Source organism: Protopterus annectens, chromosome 14.part0 (assembly GCF_019279795.1).
Source record: "Protopterus annectens isolate FY-2018-M chromosome 14.part0, PAN1.0, whole genome shotgun sequence".
NCBI classification, from domain to species: Eukaryota; Metazoa; Chordata; order Ceratodontiformes; family Protopteridae; genus Protopterus; species Protopterus annectens.
The window spans coordinates 1,135,908,191-1,135,930,251 of NC_056748.1; the positions used below are offsets into that span (position 1 = coordinate 1,135,908,191).

General features: G+C 43.1%; 1 protein-coding gene across 5 annotated transcripts in view; it reads left to right on the forward strand.

Annotated features, from left to right (window-relative positions):
• The window catches only part of KIF20B (kinesin family member 20B), a 1,912,547-nt gene that overhangs the window by 1,856,251 nt on the left and 34,235 nt on the right, over window positions 1–22,061 (forward strand). For all 5 annotated transcript variants that reach the window (XM_044056921.1, XM_044056924.1, XM_044056926.1 and 2 more), the window contains exon 32: window positions 18,994–19,130. In XM_044056921.1, the coding sequence (XP_043912856.1) occupies window positions 18,994–19,130 (137 nt within the window). The remainder of the gene's footprint in view (window positions 1–18,993; window positions 19,131–22,061) is intronic.

Sequence of the window (22,061 nt, forward strand, 5' to 3'; positions counted from 1 at the left end):
AATTTACTCTGTTAACAAGTAAACAAGTGAGTAACAGTTTTTAAAAAATACCAATTGAATTTCAAACTGCAGACAGCGAGAGTATATTTTTGACTCCCACCTTGACATTTCATGTGATTCTACTTAACATGTAACTCTGCTTTGAAGATGTGGACCACAGCTGACAGTAGTGGTTAACTTATACACTGCAGAGCACGCTGAGCAGACATAGTGTCAATTACTCTCACACACCCTACTCTTTCACATGCTGTTTCTAATTAAGTGACAGATATTCAGGTAAGGAAACCAGCTCCAACCAATATTGGCTGATGTTGAAAATAAATGCCACAAGAAGGAACTAAAGGGACTATTGAGTTAGAGCTAAAGTATAAACAGGTTATGAGGTCCCTACAGTGAAAAGAGCAACATCTGTTAACGATGCCGACTGATCTACAGCCAGTATAACTGTAAACTGAAAAGAAAGTAAGCAGTATAAGTAAATCAGGCACCGTGCATACACAAAAGTAATGTAGACTGCAGTGGAAAATGCAAATACAGCCAGTAGCATAAAAATAAAAGGACAGTACTATAAGTCACAAAAATGAATAGCACAGTTATACACTGCTACCAAAATCTGCAAAGTACTACTTATTTTATGAATGTTCATCTTTGTGGTCCAGTTAATACTCCACAATACTACATGGGTTTTCACAGAAGACATACAGAAACTAACTGAAGGCCATACATTCTGCAGGGGAAACAGCGGGACTGATATTCAAGTAACTAACTGTACATGCTGTCTTAACTAGTAGATCCTTTACATTCCATCCACCCTATCTGACTATTGGGTCTTTGGGACACTTGTTGGATCATTACCATTATAGCTAGTACTCCAACCTCAGAGTCCTCAAACCTTGCCCTTCCCCAATCCACCTGTACCCATCCCCCTAGCTTCCCCCCATCACATTTGCTAAGTGAGAACGTGATCTTCTCCATGAAGCTAACTGTGCCACTTTACCTTTTGTTTTGGCTGTCCATATTGGTTTCAAACTTTTCTATTAGTGTTATAAATGATAAGTTTAGATTTTTTAGAAATTATTTGTTGAGGTTTTCACCTCTTACATTTTTATGTGATTTAGTAGCCTCCTGTGTTTTCTGGACTACTTTCTTAGCTCCTCAGCCTTATTCCGGGGACTTTTAGATAGGATGGTTTTCCCCTAACTGTTTTTTTTCTTATTTGGTATATCGTGATTACAGTTTTTTCTTCATCTTCTACTCTGGTGTGTCTCTGTATATATCTTTTACTTTTTTTTTCTTTAAGAAGTGCACCACATGTGGACACAGGATCCCCCACTGGACTGGCATGAATGGTGTATTTAATGTTTAGGAATGGATCATCTTTTGTCGGATTGTCAAGTCCATTAACCAAAGGACTTTGTCAGACACATGCATCAAGTTGGTTCGAAAAGCTTTTCACCTTGATCCTGAGAGAGAAAAGACCAAGAGGGTGGGCACTTCCAAGATGGCTGCACATTGAGTAACAGCTTAATTCTAGCTCTCCCAGTGTGGAAACAGAAATTCTGCAGAGAAAGCCAGTAGACTTGCGTTTATGGGTAAATTTCAGGCTAGTAAGTGTACTGTCTGGATGCCAGCAAAAATAAATATAGACGACCTGAAAAAAATGAGCTACAAAAAGTGAGGAAGAAACACTGACTGGGAAAGTTCTGCAGCTGTCCAGCAAAAAGGAATGCAGCCTCCAGACATGAATTCCAGTAACCTGCAGGAAGATACAAGACAACTGCACACAGTTCTGGTTAAAAAAATGAAACTGATGGATTATATCAACACAAACAACAAAAGACTGGAAAATGGAAGAAGTTTTAAACAAGTATTCAGATGAGGTGATAAAGCTGCAGCAATTAGAGGTCAAAATGAAAAAAAGGCCAGCTGAGTGTGAGACTGCTCAGGAAGAGATGCTTCAGAAAATAATAGAATTAGAGGACAGAGCATATAGGGAAAACCTGAGATTTTCAGTTATACCAGAGAAGCTGGAGGCACAGACTGCGTTAATTTTATGAAAGCACAAATGAGCAACTGGACTGGTATTCCACAGCCAGAGTTGTTAGTTGAAAAGGGCACATCATGTGTATGTTCCAAACCTGGCTATGAGAAAGCAACCTTGACCTTTAATAGTAAAGCTGCAATCCTACTAGCAGGAGGAGTTGATTTTGACTAAAAGTGATAGACAACAAAGTGTTAGCGGAGAATGATTACTCATTGTATTTCAGGCAGAAGAGAAGTAGATTTATTCCACTATTCAGGGAATGTTGAGACGGAGGTGTCAGATTCAAACTGCTGCACTCAGCTGTCTTCAGAGTATTCTTCCCTGGAGGGGCAAAATCATTTTTGATAAAGTACATGCTAAGGAGGAAATACAAACAAAAAGTAAGATGTGAAACAGAAGGAGATTCTGCTTTTTGTTCTTTTGGTAATAAAGACAACCGAGAGACTGTACCTGTGAAAAATTTTCCAGTGTTTCAATGGAAAATGTTGGAGTGAAGAAAGGAAGCGTGAGAGTTGACTAGAAGAATTGAGAGTACATTGGTAATGAAGCAGACACAGGATTTGGGAGATGGAGATGAACGGTAATAAAACCAGTAACTTAATGTAAGATTACAATGCAATAACTGTGTGTGTAAAATATGAGAAAAAAATCTGGAAATATTGGACTTTTTCAAAATTTGTCAGATTTGTGTGGGACTCGCATATGTCCTACTTCATGTCATTAATGTTCAGAAGATGCTCTGGGGAGGGAAAGAGGAGGGAGAAAGCTTAACTGTAAGTAAAGAAATGTTTTTAATTTTTAAGAGTAAGCAAATTAAAAAAATATTGAGTATTATGAGGCTTTTTTCTAGCAAATAGATGTATTCTCAGTAGCAGTTCTGCAGCTGGTCTTAATGTTTCCATGGAAACAATCTGATAAAGAGAAACTGGCTAAAAGCTAGTGGAGAGTGAGTCTCTGTTTTTGGTAATGTTGTTTTATGGTTTTGGGAACAGCAATATATTATAACATCTAAATTTGGGGACTTCATCTTCATATATCTTAGATTTTTAAATTATGTCTTTTTTTTTCCCGACAGGATAGGTAGAAGCAGTCATTGATTTTGTGAATATATTAACAACACAACTTCATTTCTGGAATTTACTTTTAACACGAATAAAGATGACCTTGATTACCTGGATATTAGTATTTATAAGAATAGGTTGGATCATGTTTTTGAGTCTGTTTTTCACAAACTCACTTTCTCCAACTCCTACTTGCACTTTACTAGCCACCACATTTTTTGGCAGAAGAGAAATATTGTCAAGGGACAATTTGTGAGATTATCTAGAAAGGTTTCTGAGGACGACAAGTTTTTGCTAGAATGCGATAAGTGCCATGTTCATAGAAATGGGGTACCATGAAGATATTGTAAATGTAAGAATAGAGTGCTAAGTGAAAGGAGTAGAAGGTATATGCCAATTTTAAGGGAAAAGTCAAGGGCATTGTCTATAAACAAAGTTCTTGGTGAGAGGTTTGATAAGGCAGTGATTTTAGCCTATACAAATCAGAGTGAGTAAATTAAATAGCTTAAATCTGATTAAAAAATTTGCAGGTGGTTTGGCTGTGAACCTTTGTACCCCTAAATATTGTATATAAGAGAAATACAAACAGTGAGAATATTGTGGAAAGTCCTTGTAGATTTTTTAAACATTGCGGTATGTCAAAATGTGGTTCTCATCTGCAATGTAGGTGTGTGTGTGTATGTAGGTGTGTGTGTGTGTGTGTGTGTGTGTGTGTGTGTGTGTGTGTGTGTATGTATATGTATATATATATATATATATATATATATACACACACACACACACACATATATATATATATATATATATATATATATATATATATGACAGTGTCAATATTACTGTTATGTCATACCCTAGGAGTATTAGAAACAATTCCAAATGCAATTATAAGACCTTGGAGGTAGTTGGTATCATCATGTGTAGTTCCTCCTTCAGTTTTTACATTGGTATTGCGAGAGGCAGTTGAGGAGCAGGATATACGAGCATTATTATGCTGTAAAGAACAAGGATCCAAGCAGTGTGTTTATAAACATTCCACTGTTTGTATGAATTAAAAAAAAATGTTTATTTTATGTGTGGAGAAAGTTCATATCCTATCCAAGGTGGTTGTTTGGGTGCGATTATAGAAACCAAAGAATTATATTGGCAAATCAAGCTTAATGTGATATCCTCCCTGAGTTAAATGACAAGATATCATTGAATGAGGTGCTGCAACTGAGATCCATGGACATTTAATTGTTATTTATTTGAAAATATTTATTTTTTATTTATTTATTTTTTTTACTTAATATATTTCTTGTACACAATACATATTTAATATTACACACATCCATGTATAGCATACACATATATGGGTCTGTGTCAGATGCTTGACTTTTCGAAAACTAGAAAAAAATATCAGAGACCATATGATAGAGTTTCTGTAAATTTGAAGCGTTAAAAAAAACTTTGTTTTTGCCGGGGGGCAAGCCCCCCTACACACCCCCATACCCCCTGCAAATTATATATACCAACTCAGAGATTGCACTACAGTGAGGAAAAGGGTAAATTTCCAATCCTCATTGTACAGTGATCTCCATTCAAAAGCTTCAAATTTTCAAAAACTTGATCATATTGTCTCGACCTTATGGAATTTGAGTTTTTGAAAACTCGATCAGCTAGTAGGGACCCATATACATATACTTATACATATATACATATATATATATATATATATATATATATATATATATATATGGATCTACCTGACTACATCGACAGTTCAGAAGAGCGAAAACGACTTCACCGACGCCAGAAGATCGACAGTTCACAAACACGACACCTCATACACTCGACACATCATAACAACAACAATCAACAAACAAAACAAATCCCTGTCCAAAACCACACACACAACACAAGCACACCAAAATCCTTACAAACCAACACTAACCCTTACATACACAACTATCTACAACCCTAACCGAAACCCTAACCCTAAGGTCCGTCACTATCGCACACTCACCTAACCCGTGCCCTAACCCTTACTCACTTAACCCGCCCCTAACCCAAAAAATATCACTACTGCACCCTTACCTAACCCGCGCCCTAACCCTAACTCCCTTATCCCACCCCTATCCCTACAGACCGTCAACATCGCACACTTACCCTTACCTAACCCGCGCCCTAACCCTAACTCACTTATCCCACCCCTATCCCTACAGACAATCAACATCGCACACTTACCTTACTCGCACCCTAACGTCCGTCTCTACCGCATACTTACACATCCTTTCCCCATCTCAGTGTTCTCAGCGTCGGTGTTTTCCTCCGTCGGTCTTCTAACTTGTCGATCTTCTGGCGTCGGTGAAGTCGTTTTCGCTCTTCTGAACTGTCGATGTAGTCTGGTAGATCCATATATATATATATATATATATATATATATATATATATATATAAAATCCAAATTCCTGTGCACGATGTAGAAAGTGCTCGGATCAATAAACCAACTCTGTTCTCCAGCACTGTGCCTTAAAGCCCAATTAGGCTAAAATAAAAGACCACACCACTCCAGAAAGTATCTTTCCATCCTTTAATCTGGCAGACATGTTCTGCCATGCTTGAAAAACCAAAGATCTGAAGTAGGTACTTCATTTGTCAGCACCCTTTGGGTTTTGTTTCCGAACTCGGATCCGAGCCGGCAACTTATTTCATAGCTTAGAGATCCGAGCTCCTAGCTCTTCCCCTTACCCATAATCCCCTGCCAACCCTGACTGACCCCAGATCTAGTTTGCCGCTCTTGCGTATGCTTCTAGATTCCTGAGCTCCTGGCATGTGGTAGTTAAGTGACAGTTTTTTGTTAAAAAAAAAATACTTATTTCTCACTTATTTGTAGTTAACTGTTTGTGTGTGGTTAGGTTCCCTTTTTAGTGTTATTCCTCCCCCTCCTTCGCTGGTGCGTAGTGTGTGTGTGGACTGTTGTGTGTTGGGGCCTGGTCTGCGTGAGGTAGTTTAGTTTTAAATCTTTTTTTTTTTGTTTAAAAAAAAAAAAAAAAAAAACTGTCAGAGGCCCCAAGCCTACTTTCTCAAAGTGCACCAAGTGTGGCCATAAGCTTTCACCAGCAGATGGCCACACTCTGTGTGTTTGGTGCCTTGGGGTTGAACACCTCTCCTCTGGGTGTTCTATTTGTGCAGGGTTCAACCCCAGGGCACTGAAAAACCGTAGGTCGAAGCTGATCCTGGCGGGACTTTTGCCCCCGGATCCGGCCTCCGGTACTCCTGTGGCACCACCCCAGTCCTCGGTGGCGGCCACTCCTGCCTCCCTCCCCCCGGCCGGGACTCAAACTCCCACTAAAGCACCGGAGGAGAGGGAGGCCAGGAGGGAGAAAAGGAGGGAGAAGCACCACAAGCGACGGGCCGAGGCCTCTGCTTCGGCCCCCTCAGCTAAACGGGCTTCTCCCTCCATGGCTTCCAGGTCTCCTCCTCCTCCTCGTCTCCGATCCCCCTGCTTTTCTTCGGGACCTGAGGAGGAGGAGACCCGATCTTCGTCGAGGTCATCGAGGCGGCATTCCCGGCCCACCTCTGTGGCCTCTTCGAGATCTACCTACAGCCTTTCGGATGCGGACTTGGGCCGGATGATGCGAAGGTTCATCCAGGCCCAGCTGCAGATGGGAGTGCTCATGCCTCTCCCCCTTGGGGGGGGGGGGGGAGCTCAACACCTTTTTTTGCCCTGATAGCTCCTTCTCCGACCTGCTTTTCGGGTTTGGAGCGTACGGAGCCAGGCAGCGTTGGAGCCGGGGGTGGGTCGGCGCAAACAGTACTGGGTACTTTGGATCCGACTCTGCCCTCGAGTCTGTCGGGTCCTTCCTTGTTGGATCCGACCTCTTGGAGCCGTGGGCCGAGCTTCAGATCCGTGGGATTCTGTGTGCCTTCGGCTCCGTCCAGGTTGGAGCACACGGGTCCTTCGGATCCGATGGTCTCGGCTCCGGTTCCGATCCCTACATCGGATCCGAGTGGGAGCCGTCTTTCGGATCCCAGAGAGAGCGACTCCCCCCCCCCCCCGGCCTTCGATGCAGTGGAGAGGGCCCTGTTGAGGGCATCCGGACCCCTGGCCCTTGCTTCGGCTCCACCTTGCACTCCCGCTCGGCTGAGTCAGGCTTCCATCACCCGGCCTCAGGGACAGCCTGCTTCGATGTCTCAGGTCGTTCCCTTGGAACAGGTTGTTGCTGGTGAGACCTCCTCGGACAGCCCCCCCCGAGGATGTGCCTCATAAGCACAAGTGTAAGAGGAGACACGTGGACTCCTCCGAGTCCTTAACAGAAGACACAGACTTGGATGAAGGGGAAGGCTCCCCTAGGTCACCCCCCGAAGATGTCTCCTTTGGAGACATCATGGAAATGCTCAGGATTAAGGGGGGGGTGGTCTGTCCCCAAGGCTTCCTCCGAGTTTGTGTTCCTGGAGGCATTCGAAGCAGGACCTTCTACCTCTTGGGTGTCCCCTTTGCCCGACCCCCTGGTGGACCTTATTACCACCAGGGCGTGGAAGGAGCCGGACACTGTGGAGCCAGTTCCCAAACGCCCCGATCGAATTCTGAGCCCCCCTGCAGACAGATCCCACTGGAGCAAGGGTCCCCCCGTAGATGCCATGTTGACGGCGGCAGCCACCAAGAGGGAATTAGCTCAGGAGAGTCCCTCCGTCCATCCACCGAGCAAAGAGTCCCGCTCGATGGATCACCTGGGGAAGTGGGTTTTTAGTTCAGTGACCTTCTCAGTAAGGTCTCTGAACTATATGGCACACGTTATAAGGATGCAGCGAGAACTTATCAAAGAGTACGCTGCTTCCCCCCCGGAGTCCATGTTGGCGGAGGACAAGCAATTGTACTCCACTCGCATGGCCACTCTAAGATCGATATGTAATACCTCTATGCGGTTGTTGTCCCATGCTACAGAGGGAGCCGCTAGAGCCAGCGGAGCAGGCCTAGTCATGAGGCGCCAGGCCTGGCTCCGACATTGTGACTTCGCGGAACCCTTTAAGGCGTCATTTGCGAATGCCCCTTTTGATGGTTCTGCCTTATTTGGCAAGACCGTTCGCGACACTTTAGTCCAGAGCGAAAAGGACGGGAAGACGTCTGCTGTTGGAGTCCGCTTCTCCGCTCCCCAGAGGTCCTTATCCAAGAACCAAAAGGGACAGAAGAAGATGTAGTTCCGGAAATCACGACATTCCCAGCCTGCTCCGGACAACCAGTCCTTCCGTGGCAGAGGAGGACAGGGAGGACGCCACCCTAGAGGCAGAGGGGGCCCGAAGAATTTTGTGTCCAGAGAACCTTTCTCTGACCAACCCACACAACAACCCTGAGGGGTTGCCCGACTGCTCCACTCTGGAGGCAGTCGGGGGGGGGGGGGCGTTTCTCAAAGCACCTGGCAGCTTGGGAGTCCATCACATTGGATCGCTGGGTGCTTCGTATCATATCCAGAAGGTACCAAATTCCCATATCTCATGTCCCCAGATCCAAAAGCCTCCCCGATGTACCACCCAATCAGAGGGAGGCAGCAGCTGCAGAGATCCAGCAGCTGCTAGAAAAAGGAGCCATCCAACCCGTCCCCCAGACCAGCTCGGATTAGGGTTTTATTCCAGGTTCTTTCTGGTGCCAAAAAAGACGGGGGACTTAAGACCAATCCTAGACCTCTCCCTTCTGAACCTGTCGGTAACCAAAGAAAAATTCCAAATGGTCACTCTTCAGTCCATTCTCCCCCTACTTCGGGAGAACGACTGGATGTGCTCTATAGACCTCAAGGATGCGTACTACCACATTCTTATGGACAGACTATCCAGGAGGTTTCTCTGCTTCCGGCTAGGAGCCAGTCATTACCAGTTCAGGGTCCTTCCCTTTGGTCTCACCACAGCCCCCAGGGTGTTTACCAAAGTATTAGCAGTGATAGCGGCCCACCTGAGACTCCAGGGAATGCAGGTGTTTCCATACCTGGACGACTGGCTCCTGACCGCCCCAACAAGGCATCTACTTTGCTCAGCGAGGGACTACTTCCTCCAGCTGGCCCCCCCCCCCCCCCAGCTGGGCATCATCATCAACATGAACAAATCCTCTCTTGCTCCTACCCAGGTGATAGAGTTTATAGGGGCCAAATTGGACACAAGAAATCTCCTAGCATTTCTGACCGCGGAACGTCTTCAGAACCTGAGGCTGCATGTACAGGCCATCCTCCAATCTACAGCTCCACTGGCAGGATTGGTCCTGAGGGCTCTAGGCTCCATGGCGGCAGCAATTACTCTTCTGCCATTGGCTCGTCTGAACATGAGGGTACTGCAATGGACCCTTTAAGTCCAATGGTCATTTCATCGTTACCCCCTGCACCATCCTATTTCCATCAGCAAAGCGTGCAGGATGGCTCTCGTATGGCGGCTCCAATCCCTGGATCTCCATACGGGACGTCCCTTCTCCACGCCACCTCCCCTCGCCACGGTGACCACGGACGCCTCTCACCTCGGGTGGGGGGGGCATTGAGCAGGCAAGACAGTCCAAGGCACGTGGAACGACATAGAGACCTCCTTGCATATCAGTGTCCTGGAGATGAGGGTGGTGCTATTGGCGTTGTGAGCATTACAGAACCTTCTTCCGGTAGGGATTATTGCGATACAGATGGATAACATGTCAGTGGTCTGGTACATCATCAAACGGGGGAACCAGGTCCTGTCCTCTTTGTCGAGAGGCCATGAGAGTGTGGGAATGGGCGATTTCTACCAACCGCTTTCTTTTTGCAACGCACATTCCGGGACGGTCCAACATACTGGCGGACAGACTCAACCGCGCACCCTTCTTTCCCCTTACGAGTGGTCTCTCAACCCCCAGGTAGCGAAGCGAATTTTTGCTGTGTGGGGGCAACCTTGTAGCGATCTCTTCGCCTCTCCCTCAAATACGAAATGCAACAGTTACTTTGCTCTACTTCCCCCCGTCGGGGAATCCCCGAGAGATGCTCTGGTGCATGCTTGGCCCCCCGGTCTACTTTATGCCTATCTCCTCCTCTGCCCCTGATGCTGAAACTCATACAGAAAGCCAGTCAGTTGGGGAGCAGGATGATCCTCATTGCCCCATTCTGGCCTCGTCAAACATGGTGCCCCTACCTGTGGTCTCACCTGGTAAATCTGCCTTGGATTCTAGATCCCCTCCCGGATCTAATATCTCATCCCCTAGACCTCCCGATCCCGAATCTGGACAACCTCAAGCTGACAGCATGGCTGCTCCAGTTCCACTCCTAGTCAGGACTCCTGGAATCTCTTCACCGGTTAAAGCCATTCTCGTAGCAGCACATAAACCTTCCACTAGGAAAGTCTATCGTAGTAAGGGGAAGCGCTTCTCCATCTGGGCGGAGAATAATAACTTAGACCCCTTCACAGCCCCGTTACTGTCTGTCTTGGAGTTCCTTACAGGTCTCTTCCATCAGGGGGCTAGCTGCTCTATGGTCAAGGTTCAACTAGCAGCTATTTCTTATTACCATGTGGGGCATGAATCGGGCCCCTTGATTACAGCGAAATTGTGTAAGTCCTTTCTCAAGGGTACTTTCTTGCTCAGACCTCCTATCAGGGAAATTGTACCCCCTTGGGATTTAGCTCTAGTTTTACAGGCCTTGACAGCTCCCCCTTTTGAACCAGCTGCCTCGGTCGATCTTAAGTACCTTTCTTAGAAAACGGCGTTCCTAGTCGCTATTACTTCGGCGAAAAGAGTTTATGAGCTTCAGGCCCTTTGTGTGAAACCCCCATACTTTGCTTTTCATCAGGATAGAGTGTACCTCAGGACCAATCCTTCTTTTCTTCCCAAGGTGGCTTCAGAGGCCAATATCAATCAGTCCATTAACCTACCAGTTTTCTTCCCTAAGTAGCAGAACAAGGGAGAATACAAACTTCACTCCTTAGATGTGCACAGACAACTGCGCTTCTACATTCACAGGACTGCTGGTCATAGGCAATCCGACCAGTTGTTCATTTCCTTTTCCAAATTTAACCTAGGTAAATCTGTCTCTAAGATCACTTTATCACGATGGATCTCACAGTGTATTCTCTTGGCCTATGACACTTCTGGGAGGCCTGCACCTCAGGGAATTCGTGCGCACAATACTCGTTCTGTATCTACCTCTGCAGCCTTTAGATCTAGAGTTCCACTGGATGATATTTGTTCCGCGGCCACTTGGGCCTCATCTCATACCTTTGTCAACCATTATAAGCTGGACATTATCTCCAGAGGGATAGCGTTCTTTGGCTCTGCAGTGCTCCGAAACATCCTTCCATGATGGCCACCCAAGATTCAGGTAGCTGGGGACTCTGTCCCAAAGGTTGCTGACAAATGAAGTACCTACTTCAGATTAAGAAGTTATGTACTCACCATAACATTCCATCTGAGTAGGTGACTTAATTTGTCTGCAACCATCCCCCCTCCTTCCCCCTGGCCCTCACAAATTTTCTTGTTCCTGTATGTCCTTCTATTATATCCTTCGGGATGTATTAGCCTTCGGCTTTTTTGTATAAGGGCAAACTTGATCTGAGGTCAGTCAGGGTTGGCAGGGGATTATGGGTAAGGGGAGGAGCTAGGAGCTCCGATCTCTAAGCTATGAAATAAGTTGCCGGCTCGGATCCAAGACCCAAAGGTTGCAGACAAATGAAGTCACCTACTCAGATGGAACGTTATGGTGAGTACATAACTTCTTATTTCGCCTCATGGCGTCATAGGTTCATAGGGAGATACTAGGCTATTGGCCCTAGGGCCTATATAAGTCTAGCCAAACGGTACCCTGGCTTTTGCCACCCAAGAAAATTATTGTCCTGTGCCCCTGTCAAGCAGAGCCACAGATGTGATCCCTGGGGTGAATATCCTGTCATCAAGATTTTTCTTGAGTGCTAATGAGGAGCTTTTTTGATATAGATAGGTAGTTTGTTCCAGATTATGGGAAGTCTCTGGGACATGAATCTCTCCCTCCAGCATTTTCTGTTTATTGTGGTGACAAGGTTTAGGTTCCTAGAGTGTGTAGCTCGGAGGGATTGCAATTTCTTTAAGTGGAGCATGTCCAACAGCTCTGGGTTTGACATAGTTTTGTATGTTATGCAGAGATCGCCTCGGAGTAGGCGATATGCGACAGAGTAAAGCTGGAGTTTTTTGAGATGGTCTGCATAGGGCATCTGTTTGAGGCCAGTAATCCTCTTTGTGAGGTATTTCTGCGGCCTTTCCAGTTGTAGATGTCTTGTGAAGTACATACTAAAAGGGGCGTTGTACTCTATAATGGATCTAATGAGTGATGAGTAGAAGGGAACTAAAAAAAAAGTCTTTCAACTTTTCCCGGTTAGGGATTGCCACAGTGGAACTCCGGTCCACTCATGATTGGCAGTGGATTTTACAGTGCCGAGTTGCCGGCCCGACGCCCAACCTTCAACGAAGGCACGCCCATTCACGCTCGCACCTACCTGCATGTCTTTAACGTCAATTGTCCGCGGAAAGGACATGCAGACTCCACACAGAAGGTACTCCAGCCGAGAATCGAACGGGAGAACCTCTTGCTGTGAGGCGACAATGCTAACCGCTGCACCACCGCGGCTTAATAGCTGAGTAGAGGGGAACAATTATCTCTTTTTTCCTGGATGAGAAACCTTTTGTGATGAGGTGTGCAACGTAGAAGGATTTCCTGACTATTTTGGCAATGTGAATATCAAAGGAGAGACTACTGTCCACCTGTGTCCCAAGGTCTCTTATAACACTTTCAGTATTAAGTAGACTACCGCCTATGTGGTAGTTAATGGGTGCAGAGTATTTACCAAAAGGGATGACAATGCACTTTTTCAGTCAGCCCTTTAGTTCACAGCATTATTAACCCAAAAGAACTTCTTTATAAACATGAATATGAATACATGTCTGTTCAGAAAATATCTATAATTCAATTTGCTAGATGTCAAAAATAGCAAATATTCCTATCCATTTACCAATGTTCATTTAAACCAGGTTTAAATAATGCTCCTAGATTTATAATCCACATTCTTTCTTTATTTGTCAGATTCTTATGTCTATGAGCTAATGTTAAATCTGTTCCTGCTACTTTGTCAATACCCAAGTATATGAAATGTGCCCTTGGGTGAACCAGTGTATGTTATATAATGCACTGCGTACCCTTTTGCAGTTATTATCACTATTATGTAATGCTATATGCTGTTTCAAACTTAAATATGTTTGTCTTACATAAAAAGAACCACACTGGCATACAGCCATATATATCACCCACTCACTCGTACATGTTATATGATGTCTAATGTTGTATATTTTTGGTCGTATTGACTGATGTGAACGATTTAGTTTTTGAAATTACTAATTTAACATTAGCTCATAGACATAAGATTCTGACAAATAAAGAAAGAATGTGGATTATAAACCAAGGAGCATTATTTAAACCTGGTTTAAATGAACATTGGTAAATGGATAGGAATATTTGCTATTTTTGACATCTAGTAATTTGAATTATAGATATTTTCTGAACAGACATGTATTCATACTCATGTTTATAAAGAAGTTCTTTTGGGTTAATAATGCTGTGAACTAAAGGGCTGACCAATGCATGTATAATTTATGATTATATGCTTATAACATGTATAATGTTAAATATACATTCTGTGATAGTCAGTAATGCCTTATACAAATATTGCTTTAAGAGCAAATGTATAAGAAAGGAGCTTCCTCTTTCAGGAAGTATACACTGATGATGACATGAGGCGAAACCTTGGTTTGTCGAGCGTGGCAGAACATGTCTGCCAGATTAAAGGATGGAAGGACACTTTCCGTAGTGTTCTGGTCTTTTATTTTAGCCTAATTGGGCTTTAAAGCATAGTGCTGGAGAACAGAGTTTATATATATATATATATATATATATATATATGTGTGTGTGTGTGTATATATATATATATATATATATATATATATATATATATATATATATACACACACACACACACACAGAGATATATATATATATACACACACACACACACACACACACACACACACATATATATATATATATATATATATATATATATATATATATATATATATGGGTTCACTTTGTAATCCCGAACCTGGAAATGTCAAACCAGTGGTACTGATGGCGTGTTAGGTAAGTGTTATGTTTTTTAAGGGTTTTGGGGAGGGTTTGTGAGTGTGTTGGGGTGTTTTAGGTGTTAGTTAGGGTAGGTAGGTAAGTGTGTGTGTCAATGTTGAGAGTAATGGTGGTGGTTGTATGCATGTGACGTGTGTTCGTGCAAAGGGGGTGTAGAATGTGTGGTCATGGATTTTCTGTCTTTCGGTGTTTAGTGTGACCTCGGAGTTAGTATACATAAGTAGTGGGGGTGTGGGGGCATAGTCCCTCACATGGGGGGGTGCAGGGGGGTTTGCCCCCCTTGCTTATAGGAAGGGTAGGTGTGTGTTTGTTTTGCTTTGTTATAGTGTCAGGAGGTAGGTGTATATGTGTTTGTATGTGTGGTGTAGTGTTTTATTATTGAAGGTTTTGGTTTTCAGGTTTGAGAGTTTTCGGCTTTATAGTCTCAAGATACTGAAATGCTATATTTCAGTATTTTAAGATTATAAAGTGAATCCACTCACACACACACACATTTTATATATATATATATATATATATATATATATATATATATATATATATATATATATATATAGATAGATACACACACACGTAGATTAAATATAAATATATGTACATTATAATTAGTTACAAATAGGAAATTATTTATGCTTGATTTGGTAGGTAGTAGTTATAAAACTCCCTCTATGTTTTAATTAATTTAGTTTTTTGATTGGAGGTATTTTATCGTACGATTTATATAGGACTATGTTTACTATTGCATGTGATCTGAAGAAGTCTTTAATATGTAATAGGATAAAAGCGCTTATTTTATTTTTGTATTCAGGAGTTTTCTTGTGGTGGATATTTTTTTTGTTTCTTTTGTTCTTGCTCTCGAACATTTACCTGACTGCACTCTGGAGGCCATCACCGCAGATTCCTGGGCGTTGAGAGTTGTCACCAGTGACTGCACTATCCCTTTCAGATTTTTCCAACATGTCATCAGAAGTCCATTCTGGACATCCCACCACAGCAAAAAAGGGAAGCAACTTGAGAGATGCTGCTTTTAAAAAGAGTAATCTAGAAGGACCGTCAAGAGCAGAGTTGATGTGGGATCTAGTCCAGATTCATTTTGGTGGCAAAGAAAAACAAGGACCTCCAGCCCGTATTGGACCTAATTAAACGTTTTCATCAAACAAACTAAGTTACAGATGATAACTGTGCAGTCCATTCTGCTTCTGCTGAGGAAGGACAACTGAGTGTGTTTGGTAGACATCCAGGATGCCTGTTATTACACAAAGATAACTAGGCTATCCAAGAGGTTTCTCTGCTTCAGGCTGAGAGCCAGTCACTGTCAGTTTTGAGTGCTACCCTCAGACTCATCATAGCCCCCTGGATGTTCACCAAATGCATGATAATGGTAGCTGCCCAACTCATGTTGCAGAGGTTCTGAGTCTTTCATTACTTGGATGACAGGGTTTTCACAATGACATCAAGAACATCACTAGTTCAAGCAAAAGCCTTCCTGCTCCACCTGGGCCTTGTCTTGGGGATTGCAGTGAACTTTGTGAAGTCCAAACTAGAACCAGTTCAAGCTTTGGAATTTGTAGGATGCCATCTGGGCATTACTTATCAGATTGTCAGGCTTCTTTTGCCGAGTTTGTCATCTGTACTTTGTCAGGCTCATCAGGTCCTTCCTCAGAGGCCATCAACTTCTCTTCATTCTTTACCTCCCGGGTTCAATGGCTGCTGCCATTTTGTTCCTGTGGCCAGGATTTACATGAGGGTGATTCTGTAGGCTGTTTTGGTCCACTGGTCTCTGAGAACTCATCTAATGTAGTATCCAATAAACTTCATGGAGGTTTGTCATTGTCACATATCATGGTGGCTGACGTGACATTGTTTTGATAGGATGTCCATTTTTCTTTTCTCCATCCACAGCCACAATAACTGTGGACACCTCCCTCCTGGGTTGTGGAGGCATTTTGAGGGAACAATGGTCCAATGTGCCTGGTCCCTTCCAGTCTGAGGCCAAATTGCACATCAGTGTTTTGTAGATGACAGCAGTCCTCCTGGTATTGTAGGCTTTCATTATTTATCTCCTCAAAGGAGTGATAGCATCCAGATGGCATTTGTGTGGTATATCAACAAGCAAGGCAGAATCCAGTCTTACCCCACATGTTGAAAGGTCATGAGGATGTGGCGATGGACAGTGTCTTCCTAATGCTTTCTGATAGCAGTGCATATCAAACAATCTAGCAGACAAGCTGACCCAGAGTATACTGATGCTTCACAAGTGGTCTCTCAGTCCGTCTGTCCTGTATCATTTTGTTGAATGCTTTATTCAGCGAATCACTGTTTATCGAACTCATTTAAGTGAAACCTCATTTAAGCGAACATTCGTTTCAGCAAATTTTTTCTTGGGGAAAGGATAGCCATCATCGGGAATTTGCCCTTTTCCTCACTATAGTGCAATCTCGGAGGTAGTATATTTAGTTGGGAGGGTGTGGGGGGTGCACCCCCCTCCAGTTTGCTGAGTTTTAAATTGTGTAGTGTTTGTTACAGTTGGAAGCTAGCCCACTAGTTTTTTTCCCATGGATAATTTTCGCTGAAACAATCATTCTATTAAATGAGCTTTCGCTTAAGTGAGTTCAATAAATAGTGATTTGCTAAATAAAGCATTTGACAAAGTGATGCAGACCACAGTCCATCAGTCGAAGCAGAGATTTTCAGCCTCTGGGGCCAGGCCAGGACCTGTTTGCGACTCCTAACAGCATCAAGTGCAGCAGCTTCTTTGCCATAATTCCTCAGAAGGGACAGTCACAGAGGGACACTCTAGACCATGATTGCCCCCCAGGTCTCCTCTACTGATACTCTCTGGATTCCATAATTGTCCAAGTCTTATAGAAAGCAACTTGATGCAATATGACTGTGATCGTCATAGCCCCCTTTTGGCCCAGAAAATTTTGATTTCCCTTCCTGCAGCATCACCTGATTTTCACCCTTGGGCTCTAGATCCATTTCCAGATCTAATCTGACATCCGTTGTGCTAGCCTCATCTTGATCTCATATCCCTCAAATTGACCAGTTGGTTCCTCCACTTCCATTGATGGACACAAATCCCAAGCTGTCTTCTAGAATCATGCATATTGCTTCCTCATCTTAAAAGTCTTCCACCAGGAAGATTGCTGGCACTAAATGGAAAAGGTTTAGCGTTTCGGCAGCCTCTAAAGATCTGGATCCATTTTCATCTTCTTTTGATGCGATGTTGGACTTAGCTATTTTTTTTTTAATCAAGGGCAAGCTACTCTACTATCAAGGTTCAGCTGGCAACCATATCTAACTTTCGTGTTGGTCAAGATAATTTTACCTATGATTAAATAAAGCTTTCTTGAAGGTGACGTTTCTGCTTAGACTTCATTTGAGAGATCTGGTTCCACCTTAGAATCTGGCCCTTTTGTTGCAAGCTTTAAGTAGGACCCCCTTTGAGCCTGCAGCTACAATAGAGTTAAAAGTTTCTATCCTCAGACCCTGCTCTTGGTTGAATATACTTCCTCCAAGAAAGTTACAGAACTTCAAGTTTTGTCATGTAAACCACTTTATCTAAATGTTCACAAGGATAGGGTATTCTTGCTCACTAATTCAGCCCCCTTATGAAAGTGGTCTTTCAGTCTGGCTTAACCAGTCTATTCACTTGGCAGTGTTCTTCAACATTCTCTTATAAATGGGATTGCTTTTTTAATGTCTACATCTACACAGACAGTTGAGATTTTGTTTACATGGAGTGAAAGCCATCAGGAAATCTGACCAACTTTGTGTCTTTTCCCAGAGTTAGACCATCAGACAAAGTGTCTAAGGTCACCTTGTCTGGATGGTTTACTGACGGCATATCTTATGTGTATAAGGTTAATGAGTTGCCCTAGCCATCTGACCCCAAGGCTCATGCTACAAGGGTAATAGCTACCTCTGTGACCTTTTTTAGTCATGCATCATTGGATGATATATTTTCACCAGCCAATTGGTCAAACATTCACACATTTGTGACTCACTACAAGCTTGACATTCACTTGAGGTCATGGGATGCATTTAGCCCTACCAGTCTCCGTAACCTGCTTCCTTAGTACCAGCCAGATCAACCTAGATGGAGACTTTGTCCCCCCAGGTTGAGACAGACTAAAAAGACAACTTTTGATAGGAAAGTTGTGTACTTACCATAATGTTAGATCCATGTTGTCGTCTTCTGTCTTTCTCAAGATTCCCTTTCTCCACCCTGTTCTGGTTTTCTGCTCTAAAGGACTTCCAGAAGTCTGCTTGTGTTGGACATTATTAGGTTTTCAGTCTTTACTGTTTTTTGTTTTATGACCTGCTTGGAGGAGTTCAGTACTAGAAGGGCAAACTCGATCTGAGGAACGTAAGTGGTGCTGGCATTATGGGAAAGGAGTTGGAGCTTCAGAGCCGTAGTCTGCTCGCCACACTCAGATCCAGTAACCCAACATTTCACACTGATGGAAGAAGACAATACAGAGCTGGTATTATGGCTAGTACCTCACTTTTCGGTTTTAAAAAGGAATAATGAAACATTTTTTGTGTCTTAGAAATTGCACGACAGTGCTGTAATGTGTATGCATGCATGGTGCTGTGTTTATCTAAAATTGTAGTATCTGCAGTGGCTCTTAATACCTGCTCCAATTTGTTTTAATTTAGGGATGCATTTTGTTTGTCTGAAGTATACTAGTTCATCTCAAAACAAGTTCATCAATTAACAGTGTACCACTCATTTTTGTAGCCAAGAAGCTAATAGGAACACTGAAGTCTGCATCAGATAATGATACGAATAAAGTAAAAGAGAACCAAACTAGACGAACTAAGCGCAGGCTGTACAACACCGACATTTCATCACCTTTAGATATCCCGTCACATCAGGTAAGTGCTGAGGCTGTATAACACCGATATTTCATCACCTTTAGATATCCCGTCACATCAGGTAAGTGCTGAGGCTGAACACCGACATTTCATCACCTTTAGATATCCCGTTACATCAGGTAAATACTGAGGCTGTATAACACCGACATTTCATCACCTTTAGATATCCTGTGACATCAGGTAAGTGCTGAGGCTGTATAACACTGACATTTCATCACCTTTAGATATCCCGTCACATCGGGTAAGTGCTGAGGCTGTATAACACCGACCTTTCATCACCTTTAGATATCCCGTCACATCAGGTAAGTGCTGAGGCTGTATAACACCGACCTTTCATCACCTTTAGATATCGCGTCACATCAGGTAAGTGCTGAGGCTGTATAACACTGACCTTTCATCACCTTTAGATATCCCGTCACATCAGGTAAGTGCTGAGGCTGTATAACACCGACATTTCATCACCTTTAGATATCCCGTCACATCAGGTAAGTGCTGAGGCTGAACACCGACATTTCATCACCTTTAGATATCCCGTCACATCAGGTAAGTGCTGAGGCTGTATAACACCGACGTTTCATCACCTTTAGATATCCCGTCACATCAGGTAAGTGCTGAGGCTGAACACCAACATTTCATCACCTTTAGATATCCTGTTACATCAGGTAAGTGCTGAGGCTGAACACCAACATTTCATCACCTTTAGATATCCCGTCACATCAGGTAAGTGCTGAGGCTGTATAACACCATTTCATCACCTTTAGATATCCCGTCACATCAGGTAAGTGCTGAGGCTGAACACCAACATTTCATCACCTTTAGATATCCCGTCACATCAGGTAAGTGCTGAGGCTGTATAACACCATTTCATCACCTTTAGATATCCCGTCACATCAGGTAAGTGCTGAGGCTGAACACCAACATTTCATCACCTTTAGATATCCCGTCACATCAGGTAAGTGCTGAGGCTGTATAACACCATTTCATCACCTTTAGATATCCCGTCACATCAGGTAAGTGCTGAGGCTGTATAACAGACATTTCATCACCTTTAGATATCCCATCACATCAGGTAATTACTATTTGTTGCGAAGCATTTTCCTTTTATGCATTTGTAAGATAATTTCTTAATTATTTTTTTCCTTATTCAGGCTAGAGCATGGCAAGATTGATAGAAGATCCTGCCGTCTGACATGTAAAATCAAATGTATAATTTCTGATCAGAAAAATAAATTTTTTCAGCATTTGTTAGACTAAATAATCACGTACAAGACTAGATGGCATCTATAAAAATATCTGCAAGATAAAAGCTACTGGAAATATCTTATTTTGAAAAAAAAGTACTATGGAATCTTTGCTGCTTTGTATGAAGTTATTCCAAAATCTCTGAACCTTTGTCAGAACCAGCCTGAAGTTGATGTTCAGGGATAAAGCTGTGACTGTAATCGGTTACCCAAGATTGAATAATGTTGGGGAGCAGGAGGGACCAGATGGGGGTCAGTGGGAATAAGCAGCTGTCACTGTCACACCTTTCCTGATGGAGGGAGGCAGCCTGATCTGTTGGACCGCTGACAGCCAGTGGAGGGGTGGGTGGTACAATAGACAGTGCAACAGACTGAGGTGTGTGTGTGTATGTCCCTGTCCCATTTGCTGTGACCAGGATTAAACATATGCGACTGCACTGATAATGTATTCACACGCTCATCTGGCTGTCACAGGGGAATGGCAGTGTTGATTAGAAATAACTGTCTGATTGGTGCTGTGCACTGACGTGTTCTCTCTCTGCCTGCTCAGCTTTGTGCCATATGCTAGGTTATGAACATGCACCTGTATGCATACTCACCTTCTCAGTCTTTCCATTTGTATCTTTTGAACCTCATTACTTGTGTATCATGGCAAGACATGTCCACATTTGTTGCACAAGAAGCCAAACGCTCTAGTGTGTGTGTTCTGTTATCTGATTACCGGTCATGGTAGACGTGTGCTTTACCGTACTGCTGGATAAGAAGTACAGCGGTATACTGTGGTTTAAAGTACTGCAGAGCAAAGTGCTGTTCATTGACTTATTTGAATTGGCCATAACTTTGCTTGACTTTTGTACAAAGATTTGCTCTGTGTTTTTAACAGATTAGATTTAGCAAGAGCACTAAGCTGATAGCCTTCAGAAGGAGAGGGTCCAGCACTAAACCTCTCCCACACCCATCCCAGCAACACTTTTCTTATAATGAAACATTCATACACTAGTTATTTACATCACTGACCAGATGATTTTATAGCAAGACAAATTAAAAACAGCGTTGCAAAGGTGCACTTCTGCTAAGATGCACATCACCCCTAATCACTGGTATGTTGTGCTGTAAGTGTAATCCATACATTCCATATTGGCATGTAGCCCACACCCTACCCAGAGAATTCATAAAACTGGTTATGTAGATGACATTTCCATCTCCTGTTTCAACTAAGAATTTTGTTGGATTCTTTTGTTTATATCTGCTGGTCCTCCAAAACAAAGTGAATATTGCTAGGAAACTGAAACCTTAAGTAGCCGAGACATTTACATAAAGCATAAGCAGAGTTGGCCCTTTCCTGTTCTGCTGCACTAGTAAACGCACAAATGTTTTTACGGTTTACATTTATTTTGCATTTGTTAACCAGGGAGTCTAGCTGTGAGATAATGTTTTCAGTGGATTCTTTACATACACATAAAAGTAATTTGTTTCCCTCACTCTGTTCCTTATACTCTGCATATTGAGGTACAACATTTTCATCCTTCAAAGGAGACCCAAGCATGGATCCATAGGGCACTGTAATCTAAAATTCACAACTGTAGAAGAGTTATGCCAAGGACTGTGTTGGACAAAAGCTGAAAGCTGGAAAGCAAACTTATGAAACACAGGCTGATTACATCTTTTGCATGCTGATGAAGGTTAGGTT